Source organism: Nicotiana sylvestris, chromosome 7, assembly GCF_000393655.2.
Source record: "Nicotiana sylvestris chromosome 7, ASM39365v2, whole genome shotgun sequence".
Classification (NCBI taxonomy): Eukaryota; Viridiplantae; Streptophyta; class Magnoliopsida; order Solanales; family Solanaceae; genus Nicotiana; species Nicotiana sylvestris.
This window is the reverse complement of record NC_091063.1, coordinates 20,718,865-20,729,526: the sequence shown is the minus strand read 5'-3', so window position 1 is coordinate 20,729,526 and position 10,662 is coordinate 20,718,865. Positions and strand designations below refer to the sequence as shown.

The 10,662-nt window shown below is 36.5% G+C and overlaps 2 protein-coding genes across 3 annotated transcripts; both read left to right on the top strand.

The window, feature by feature from the left end:
• The first annotated feature begins 238 nt into the window (after nucleotides 1–238).
• LOC104236164 (pyrophosphate--fructose 6-phosphate 1-phosphotransferase subunit beta-like) lies at nucleotides 239–7,032 on the top strand. 2 transcript variants are annotated; one of them, XM_009790045.2, is made up of 16 exons: nucleotides 241–535; nucleotides 1,099–1,260; nucleotides 1,372–1,493; nucleotides 1,831–1,884; nucleotides 2,022–2,128; nucleotides 2,212–2,317; nucleotides 2,638–2,701; nucleotides 2,855–2,943; nucleotides 3,863–3,994; nucleotides 4,187–4,357; nucleotides 4,470–4,585; nucleotides 4,717–4,828; nucleotides 4,929–5,013; nucleotides 5,792–5,836; nucleotides 5,957–6,025; nucleotides 6,509–7,032. In XM_009790045.2, the coding sequence occupies exons 1-16, from the start codon at nucleotides 373–375 to the stop codon at nucleotides 6,583–6,585; spliced, it is 1,674 nt and encodes a 557-aa protein (XP_009788347.1). In that variant the 5' UTR covers nucleotides 241–372; the 3' UTR covers nucleotides 6,586–7,032. The 2 variants fall into 2 exon arrangements, with proteins under 2 accessions (XP_009788354.1, XP_009788347.1); XM_009790052.2 differs by lacking the exons at nucleotides 5,957–6,025; nucleotides 6,509–7,032 and having other exon boundaries at nucleotides 239–535; nucleotides 5,711–5,817.
• A 78-nt stretch (nucleotides 7,033–7,110) lies between these two features.
• Nucleotides 7,111–9,333, top strand: LOC104236154 (glycine-rich RNA-binding protein 4, mitochondrial). The gene is made up of 4 exons (XM_009790035.2): nucleotides 7,111–7,650; nucleotides 7,755–7,823; nucleotides 8,706–8,812; nucleotides 8,901–9,333. The coding sequence occupies exons 1-4, from the start codon at nucleotides 7,524–7,526 to the stop codon at nucleotides 9,012–9,014; spliced, it is 417 nt and encodes a 138-aa protein (XP_009788337.1). The 5' UTR covers nucleotides 7,111–7,523; the 3' UTR covers nucleotides 9,015–9,333.
• Nucleotides 9,334–10,662: the final 1,329 nt, after the last annotated feature.

Genomic DNA, 10,662 nt, shown 5'->3' with positions numbered 1-10,662 from the left:
AGTTAAATTATTTTCAAAATAGAAAATTATCATTCTTTTTTAAATAAATTGAAAAAGATGAACGGGCAAATTACACTGTGGAAATTACGACCCGGCAGGTTAATATTATATAAATTCTTTAAACAGGGATAAAATTTAAATAGCAATTTTAATTGATCCTATTTGTACTCCTCAATTTCCTCCCGCTTAAGATAAGTTCAAAAGGGGCATTCAAATCATAACCTCCATAACGAACTCTCCACTTTCTACGAATTCGCTTAAAAAACCTTCAAGTTTCTCACATCTCGCATCTTCTCCTTCTCCTTACGCACATAACACACACACACACACACACACATTTGCACAGGATTAATTAAGCACACAAGAGGAAAAATGGCAGCAACAGCAAAAGCAGCAGCAGAGCCAGGACGATCGACTTCGGCGTACAGCGAAGTCCAAAGCAACCGTCTCACTGTATCGCTTCCTCTCCCTTCTGTCCTCAAAAATCCATTCTCTGTCGTTGATGGTCCCCCTAGTTCTGCCGCTGGAAATCCAGGTTAACCTCTTCTCCTTTATCGCTAACTTGCATTCTGTCCAATGAAATTGCTGCTGTGCATATACACTGTGTTGAATTTTGGTGAATTGATGTTTGTTAGAATGTACACCGTTGAATGTGCAATGAAATAGAAGCTAACTGCCAAAAGCTTGATGTATAACACTAGCATTACGACTGACATCGCGTGACACTAGGATCATGGAACACGAGATATATTGCGAGGAAAATGCTGCACTTTACCAATAGAGTTTCATAATTATATATAACTGTAAATAGATGATTTATGGACTTGGATTAGTTCTCAATTTTCATACAAAGATGAAAGACCTGAATATATGATATAAACTTGATTTTAAATAGTTGGAATCTTGGATGATCTGAATTTGTTTGAAATAGAAAGGTGTAAAAGGGAGATTATAAATACTCCCTCTATTCTGTTTAACATGACACTATCCTTTTTGATCTGATAACAAAATATTTTCGCTATTCTAATTTAGAGCTCATTAATCTTAACAAATCCTTTTAGGCTTAGCTTCACATTTAGTTTGACATCAATAATGCAGGGGAAATAGCGAAGCTTTTCCCAAATCTGTTTGGGCAGCCTTCCGTGTCGTTACTGCCAGGTCACACATCAGGAGCTACATTGAATCATAATCTTAAAATTGGGGTCGTTTTGTCTGGAGGACAGGCACCTGGTGGGCACAATGTCATCTCTGGAATTTTTGGTGAGTGCTTTCCAATAATTTTTACTTTATGGTATTTTTTGCTGTTCGGTACTAGCACATAACATAATGCGGGGATGTACCTCAGCCATTAGTTGATTCTTTTTCTTCCAGACTATTTGCAGGAGAAAACGAAAGGTAGCACACTCTACGGATTTAGGGGAGGTCCAGCAGGGATAATGAACTGTAAATATGTAGAGTTGACAGCAGATTTCGTTTATCCTTACAGAAATCAAGTAAGAAGTTTCTTCATCTTTAGGGTTGAAGTTCATAAATATGACATTAATTGAAATGATGTTGATGTTTCAATTTCCACCATCCAGTTAACATGTATGTGTCTGTTTGCACATGTTCAGAACACTTTTCTTCAACAAAATGTGGATGTTGACTTTTATGGGAAATTTTTTTTCTATCCAAAGCTTTTCGTAGCAATATGACGGTTTAGCTTATGATTTGGGAACATTTGCAACTTGATTAAGAAAAATATCTACCTTTGTTTATTGCTTTTTCTTTTTTGATTTTCTGCCTAATTTGACTTCTGCAGAACATGTGTAATTGAACTTTTTTTGACAGGGTGGTTTTGATATGATCGCTAGTGGTAGAGACAAGATAGAAACTGATGAACAGGTTATCTTTCTTTTGTTTTATATTCAAATAGGGACCATCAAATTCCACACTCCAACACCGATCTTTATTTATTCTATGCAAACTATGTTTCATTTGTAACTTGGTCTGCAGATTATTATTGTTGTGTTTTTTCCCAGTTCAAACAAGCTGCAGAAACAGCTAAGAAACTTGACTTGGATGGGATAGTTGTGATCGGCGGAGATGATTCAAACACGAATGCTTGTCTTCTAGCTGAGAACTTCAGGTAAGTATTCTCATTTGACTGACTCATGGTATTCATCATTGGCATGCCTCTCATAGGAGTTTGTTTATTTGGTACAACTAAAGGAGTAAAGGCTTGAAAACTCGGGTTATTGGATGCCCAAAGACAATTGATGGTGATTTGAAATGCAAAGAAGTTCCTACTAGTTTCGGATTTGATACTGCTTGCAAGGTAATTGTTTTCCGTTTGTCTTAATGCCTAGCTCCATTTTACTTCACATGACTTCTATAAATAACATCTAGTTAACACTTCTCTCTTGACCTTTAATTTTTTTAATTTCTAGTATGCGAGTAGAGGTGATAAGGATACCTTTTTAAAATAGTGTTTCGAAGAAGAATTTTATGTGTCATTATCTTATATGCAATCTGTTATGGAAGTATTTCATTCAATTGCATTCTTAGTTTTCTTAGTAATGAATTACTATCACGACAAAGTTGATTACTTCGGTTAGGTTGCTACTATCATTATCCAACTTCACAATTACGGTGCAGATATATGCAGAAATGATTGGAAATGTCATGATAGATGCGCGTTCAACAGGAAAATACTATCACTGTAAGTACATAAGTTGCAGACGACTAGGGATACACTTCATATATTCCTAACTTTGAGAATATAGCACGTGTTTTCTTCTAAATAAAATTTTAATATTAACTATCAATAACATTATTTGTGATCTTTTTCTTATGCTATTTATGGTTTCTCTAGTTGTAAGGCTTATGGGTCGTGCTGCATCACACATCACATTGGAGTGTGCTCTACAGACGCATCCGAACATTACCATCATCGGTGAAGAGGTAATTGTTTGCCAAGTCGTTGACATGGTTTTCATGCATGTATGCAACATATTCTACTTAATATGTGTCCAAAACTTAAAGAGAGAATTCAATCTTTTCCTAGATTGCATTACCAATACGCAGTTTTCTGAGAAGAACTGTTCTGTTGGATGAATCTATTATGAAAACTATGCTTTTTTCATGAAGTAAATTCTTTCAAGAGGCTATCTGTAATTACATGCGAAGTTTATGGTATTACTTCTGGTAATAGAGTTATTTTAATGTCCTAGATTATTGTACATCCCACTCATATTTCAGTTACTTGTAAGTACCTATTCCACTGCCTCAATTATGAGGCACATATTGTTAACTTGCCTGAAGTTTGAATCTTCACTTTTCCCATTTGACTTTGTAAAAGCTGCTCTCATAAGATGGACTTAATACCAGCAAAAGGTGTTGGTCTTAATTAGAAGAGGATAAACCTAACCTCTAACGTTATTTCACATGATGCCTTTGGTCATTCTTTTCTTCTGTTAGTCATTTTATTGTTTTCTTTTATCCATTTCTTTTGTTTCTGGGGAGGAACTTGGCGTATTGCTGTCCCAGTAGAGTATGTTTTCTTAAAGAGCCAATGAAAAAAATTTGAAGTAATGGGAATCGGATTATTTCCTGAAGTTCAATTCAATTCAGGGAGTTTATCTTAATTTTTATACATACCATGTCTAAGGTAAATACTTTAATATTACCACTAATACTACTAGGTAGGGACTTCAGTGCATGTAATCCAGATGATTCAGACAATTAAAATTTCATTTCCATGGTTTATGAAGATTATTTTATAATGAGGAACGTGTTAAGTATGAAAGTTAGAATTATTATCCTTTTAGGAAGTGTTTTGTGATTCCTCCCCAATATTTACAAAGGTTTCATTTTACTACAGGTCGCAGCTCAGAAGCAAACACTTAAAAGTGTTACAGATTATATCGTAGGAGTAATCTGCAAACGTGCAAAACTTGGCTATAATTATGGGGTTATACTAATACCCGAAGGCTTGATTGACTTCATCCCAGAGGTTTTAACTTTCAACTGTAGAAATCACGATTCCCACTCAATTTCTAATTTTTATAACTTCTGATCATGGTTGCCTCCATTTCGTTCAGTTCTCCTTTAAGCTTGTTCATCTTTTGCATCTGATTCAGTTGAGTCGTCTATTAGCATGAACAGAGAAGCAATATCTTGTTAAGATTATGTCTCTTCTTTCCAGGTGCAACAGTTGATTGCAGAGCTCAATGAAATACTGGCTAATGATGTTATTGATGAAGCTGGCAATTGGAAAAAGAAGCTCAGAAGCCAGTCTCATGAGCTCTTCGAATTCCTACCACAAGCAATTCAGGAGCAGTTACTTCTTGAAAGAGATCCACATGGAAATGTCCAGGTACTCTTCTTCTTTTCGACGAAAGTTTGGCAAAATAGGATAATTGCTCATTTAGTCAAGTCATGCTATGTTCTTTCTCTTCTGATACACTTTCTTATTGCAAAATCTACAGGTTGCCAAAATAGAAACCGAGAAAATGCTAATTCAAATGGTGGAAGCTGAACTGGAGAACAAGAGGAAGGAAAGTTCATATACCAAACATTTTAAAGGGCAGTCTCATTTTTTCGGGTAATTGATACCACTTCAATTTGACTTATGCAGTTCTGCTTTAATAACCTATAATTTGTAAAGTGCTTAGTACCTCACTTTCTTAAGTTTATCCTGATAGTAGTTGTTATTTGTCTGTGTTTGCTTTATAGTTATGAGGGCAGATGTGGTTTGCCTTCAAATTTTGACTCCAACTATTGCTATGCATTGGGTTATGGGGCTGGAGCACTTCTTCATTCAGGGAAAACAGGCTTGATTTCCTCTGTCGGTGTTCCCATGTCTCCTTATTTCTAACTATCTTTTATGTTATAGCATCAGAACCTTTGGTTAATTGCAATTTATACTGAGACCCTTGTATATTTAGGTGGGGAATTTGGGAGCTCCAGTTGAAGATTGGACTGTCGGTGGAACAGCACTAACATCATTAATGGATGTGGAAAGGAGACATGGTATCAACCTCCTCCCTCACTTGTTCTCTATATATGGTGTATTCTCCCTGTTGATAAGCAAAGGTCTTAGCTTGATGAAGTTTTAAGCGCCTGGTTGTGCTGCTCAGACTCTTGCTCTTCTCTTAGGAGAGATTTAGCTGAATACCCTAGTACAAACTGGTTTGAATTTGTCTATTCTGGAGCATCTATTTAGTCATTTCAAGACATCTATATAGACATTTCTCACCCAAGGACAAGTGCCTTACTTTTCTATTCTATATTGCAACCATCAACCAAGAAAAATGAATTACTAATAAAGAGCAGATAGATATTTCCTTAACTATAATAAAGTAAAAGTAAAAGTACCCAGTTTAAAATCATATGAAAAGCTACACCTAGTTCAACTCGTATGCTTGAGATTCTGAGTTTGAAGGATTGTCAACCCTTGCTTATATGAAGAGATAGTAACCAATTTATATAGACAAGGTCTTGGAGTTTTGGAGCCACAGATCAAATTACTGGTAGTTAGCTCGATGAAATGGCGAACCTCTCTGCAGAAGCAGATCTAGAATGTAGAGTTAGTACATAGTTCGAAGTTCTGTCTGGCATGAGGAGCAAATGCCACTGTTGTTTAACTTTATATAGTAATAGATTCTCAGATATATAAATACACAAGTTCGGAATGGAAACCAGTGGGTTTAGACTAACCTCTGTTTAGACCTGTCTTGTTTTACGAGGGGAATAGGTTTTTCGCTGAGATTCTGTACTGCATTTGCGATGAAGTGATCAAATTTTGCAGGTAAATTCAAGCCTGTGATTAAGAAGGCAATGGTGGAATTAGAAGGTAAAAGCTCCTTTACCTAAAAGCCATATGTTACCTGTTACTTTAGTAGATCAATCATTTTTCGTGTAATTTTTGAGTGGTTAAAGCTTCACAGTTGTATAAGCATTTGTCAATCCCCAGGTGCTCCTTTCAAAAAATTTGCTTCCTTGCGAGAAGAGTGGGCTCTAAAGAATCGATACTTTAGCCCTGGTATGTCATTAAAATTGGTTTTAACCACTTCTTAAGTTTTCAATATTCCTATTTGAAAAGGCATGTTTTGGCCACAACTTTGACATTTTCTTCCACATACAAAGCATAATTAGACTATTGATGACGTTAATACGAAATTTCATGCTCATGTGTGATTCCTTTTTTAATCTGGCACAATCTTTACCGAGTATAGTAGCCAATATATCCTCCTCTCTAATACACCTATACCTTACAAGTAACAGATTCACTGCAATGAACCATCATTGAGTACATCAAGCGAAAAACCATAACTATATTAACGACTATCTTCTCTGGTTATCCTGTTGATACTTTTTCTACCTTTCTTGTACAACTAAAGTACATTGATCTCAGCGACGACTCCCCCATTTACGCAATTTTGCTCAGATTGATTTGTAATTCAGCATAGGTGCTCCTTGATTTGTGTTTAACTGTGCTCCCTTTTGCTTGTTTATTTTTGAGCAGGTCCACTTCAATTTGTCGGCCCAACATCAAATGAAATCAATCACACTTTAATGCTGGAGTTGGGAGCCAAAGCTTAAGTCATTCCCAAATCTGATCTAGAGCTTTCTGTTCCTTGGATATCTTCATCAAAACGCATTCATCCCATATAGGAGATGGACTCAGAATGGCAAACAAATTGCTTAATATCAGCACATGCTGGTTATCTCCCAGGGAATTATTCTTATTTTTCAAGGAGAAAAAAGTTGTTCACATTGTTCATCATTATTTTTTGAGGCAAATTGTTTTAGTCCTGTTGTAGATTTATGGTCTCTATACTAGCAGCTAGCACATTTCTGAAGCTAAGGTTAAAAGAGATAATCTTCTCTTAAGGTTAAATCCTTATCAATATTGCCATTGGAATTTGTGTTCCCTGATGAACCGGCAGCCGAAGTGTATACACTACTAGCTTAAATTGCTAGTATTCTCTTCTTCTCAAAAGAATAACACTAGTTACCATTACTATCAAAGGAAACAGTCTTTCTTTATCGTTACTCTCCAAAAATTTGATACCCATTTCAACAATTTGTGATATGCATTACTTTTTCATGAATGTTTGTTGATCCTCAAACTCATAAAGTGATGTGCATTACTTTCTAGTTTTTGCGAAGACTCGGTAAAAACTCCATATATACTTGCAAATATCTTTGAGAAATCGTGAAACATTAACAGAGACCCCATACCAATAAATTTATATTAAATGTAACAGCGCCCCGTGATGGGAGGAAATATTAGACTGTCTTAATCCTAGTAATTTTGGACTCTGTAGTTTTGTAATTAAAAAATGCCTATTTAATATGTGATATCCAGGAAATGTTATGCAGTCAACATGGAGGAAGATATATGTAATTCACCTATATAAAAAAAAAAAATAATAATAATAATAATAAACTGAGCTTACCGTACAAGTCGTATTCTTTTTTCTAGGAGCATATAGTAGTCACTTTGGAGATTTATTACTACTATTAAGGAAACAAAAATGAAGGAAAGTTTGATACAGTTTTCAAGAAGAGTTGTAAGACTCCCAAACATTCTAAATGGGCGATTGTATTGCTCTCGTCCTTCAGCTTCTTCCCTGCCTCCCAATAACAAGCTCTTCGTCGCTGGTATTATTAATCCTCTTTAATCAAATAACTATAACTTCAACTTGGTTACAGCTCATGTTGTTATATATTATATATCAGTTTATCATATTGTAAATTACTTACAGGTTTGTCATGGTCTGTGGATGAGAAGTCGCTCAACGATGCATTCTCTTCTTTCGGGCAAGTAACAGAAGGTAATACAGATTGCTAATAATTGGTATATATATGTTGTACTTTACCTTTTTGATAAAATGCCCCAATGGGTTTAGCTCTTTATGAAATGTAACTGCCTTGTGAAATTCTTTGCTAAGTACTTTAAATGAAGATAAATTCATGTGAAACTTATTGGTTGATGGAGATTGAGCGTCAAATTATGAGTGTAATGTGTGTAAAAGATTTTAACATCAACCCAAAATTCTAGGCTGTGGTTTGCGCAAGTTCAAGAACTATCTTCTGCAGGCAACACATGAATATGAGGAGCCCAGCCAACTATAAAAGTAGTGGAGTAGCAAATGGTTTATGGGGTTTTCACATCCTTCAAACAAACATGAGGCAGCCATTGACAGGAAATTTTGTTTGTCCTCTACTATCCTTTCTTGATTTACCTTTCCATGTTGCCTCTGGAACACAGTTGTTAGAGATTATTCAATTGGAACTCACTCTTGGGTGAGTAGAAACTCACACCCTAGAGCCCATTTCGTGATGACGCTCCTGACAAACTTTCTCCGCCTTAACCCTACTAGAGAAAAAATTGACCAGCTCATCAATCAATCATGTGCAATCTTGAGAATGTTCTTCCAAAGTAGGTATGTTATCACCCCTGATACTGCTTCACTCAAAAGTATATACTGGGATGAAGGATGTTTATTGCAGAGTTTGTAATGGCTAACTATCAAATTGTTTAAAATTGCAGCCACTCAAGTCTCCTTAACAATTAGACAGTAACATTGGATTGCATGATACTGATTGTCAAGATTCTTTTTCTTTTTTCCTTTTCTTTTAACATACATGCACATTCCCACATATTTCTGAGCTGAACCTAAATTGCCTGAACATCTGCGTTTTCATGTGTCTAGTGAGAATAATGTATGATAAAGAAACTGGCCGATCAAGAGGGTTTGGATTTGTTCACTTCTCAAAAGACGAAGAGGCCAACTGTGCAAAAGATGCGATGGATGGAAAGGTGAGGTGACGACTATAGACTGTGATATTTCCTTTCAGCCTCGTCAGAATGGCATGGAACTTGCAATTGACATTATTTTTTCTTTCAGGCATTTCTAGGTCGCCCTTTGAGGGTAAGCTTCGCCCTTGAAAAGGTTCGTGGTGCACCTGTTGTTGTCCCTCGACTTACAGGCGTTGGAAATGGTGATAATAAGACTCGTTGAATTCTTGTTTTGGAAGTGATAATAAGACTCGTTGAATTCTTGTTTTGGAAGTGTCCTGGCATTGAAGAGTGATTTTCTGCTGCATCTTCTTTTACTTGAGCGAATATACCATGTGTTACTGGATCAATTTACCTCTACGGACGCTTAACAAAAGGTGCTTATTGTATTCAAAAGCTACCAGGAAATAAAGGTAGTTCTAAGATGGTCTTGTGGGAATTCACTTTATGTTAATTTGAGTTGTACTTGTTATACATACTAGAAAATACAATGAGAAATCTTACGCTGCAACCAGGAAACTGTTGCAGTTTTCTTTGTTTGATCCTCTTGTTGTCTGGCAGTGCTAAGATCCTAATTTCATTCAGAATGTTGATATACAAAGTACATCTAATTATGAATTGTAAGTTATATAAACTCCATATTTAGCTCAATACAGTCCTACACTTTTCACTGACAAAACTGTATTTAATTCGCTTTAGATGCCTTAGTCTCATTAAAGTAAGATATTACATCTCTTTTAAGTCCTCACCCATTAAAAAAGTAGTCTTTACCATAAAATTATGTCTTGTTACACATTCATTAGATACTAATAAGTTGACATAAGTTCCTCGATTCTGTCTGTGGTAAAGAATTATATTCACTTAAGTTAAATTGGCTGAACTGCTTTTTATTTGTTGGTAAAAACAATTAGGTGGATTAGCTTAACCTAATTACCTAATAGCCAATAGGTCACTTTGGAGCAGCACCAACAACAACAACAACAACATACATACCCAGTGTATTCCCATAAATAGGGTCTAGAGAGGGTAGAGTGTACGCAGACATTACCCCTGCCTTTAAAGGTAGAGGTGATATTTCCGGGAAACCCTCGGCTCAAGAAGGGAAGAGGAGAGGGGGCAATAACAAGCAAACCAATCTGACAACCATAGTAAAAATAAAAATAAAAATACAAACCTAGCAAAAGATAATGCAATCAAAAAACCAAAACACAAGACAACAACAAGTAGTAACATGAGACTAGGGATAAAAAAAACACTCGAAACGTCAACCACAAACAAAGGATGGCCAGGTCGACAACCTAATAGTACAAACAAGTACAAAGTCTACCACCTAACCCTTTACCTTAATTCTCAGTCTCCACACCTTCCTATCCATGGTCATGTCCTCAGTGAGCTAGAGCAACGCCATATCTTGCCTAATCACCTCTCCCCAATACTTCTTCGGCCTACCTCTACCTCTCCGTCGATCCTCCTATATCAGCCTCTCAGGCCTCCTCACCGGAGCATCAGAGCCCCTCTTCTTCACATGCCCGAACCATCTAAGTCTCGTCTCTCGCATCTTGTCCTCCACAGGGGTCTCCCCCAACTTGTCTCTAATAACTTCATTTCTAATTTTGTTTAACCTGGTATGCCCGCACCTCAACATCCTCATCTCCTCCACCCTTATCTTCTGGACATGGCATGCCTTGACCGACCAACACTCTGCCCCATACAGCATAGTCGGTATGACCACCGCTCTATAGAATTTACCTTTAAGTTTTTGTGGCACATTCTTATCCCACAAAACACTGGAAGCGAGCCTCCATTTCATCCACCCCGCCCTAATACGGTGTGTGAGATCCTCATCAATCTCCTCATTCCCTTGTATAATA

What these genes read in the sequence shown, in the direction of transcription:
- LOC104236164 (XM_009790045.2), top strand. Translation starts at nt 373, where the DNA reads ATGGCAGCAACAGCAAAAGCAGCAGCAGAGCCAGGACGATCGACTTCG. An exon ending in TTCTGCCGCTGGAAATCCAG is followed by an intron (nt 536 to 1,098) that starts GTTAACCTCTTC and finishes TCAATAATGCAG; the next exon opens with GGGAAATAGCGAAGCTTTTC. An exon ending in TGTCATCTCTGGAATTTTTG is followed by an intron (nt 1,261 to 1,371) that starts GTGAGTGCTTTC and finishes TTTTTCTTCCAG; the next exon opens with ACTATTTGCAGGAGAAAACG.
- LOC104236154 (XM_009790035.2), top strand. Translation starts at nt 7,524, where the DNA reads ATGAAGGAAAGTTTGATACAGTTTTCAAGAAGAGTTGTAAGACTCCCA. An exon ending in TAACAAGCTCTTCGTCGCTG is followed by an intron (nt 7,651 to 7,754) that starts GTATTATTAATC and finishes AATTACTTACAG; the next exon opens with GTTTGTCATGGTCTGTGGAT. An exon ending in TTTCGGGCAAGTAACAGAAG is followed by an intron (nt 7,824 to 8,705) that starts GTAATACAGATT and finishes TCATGTGTCTAG; the next exon opens with TGAGAATAATGTATGATAAA.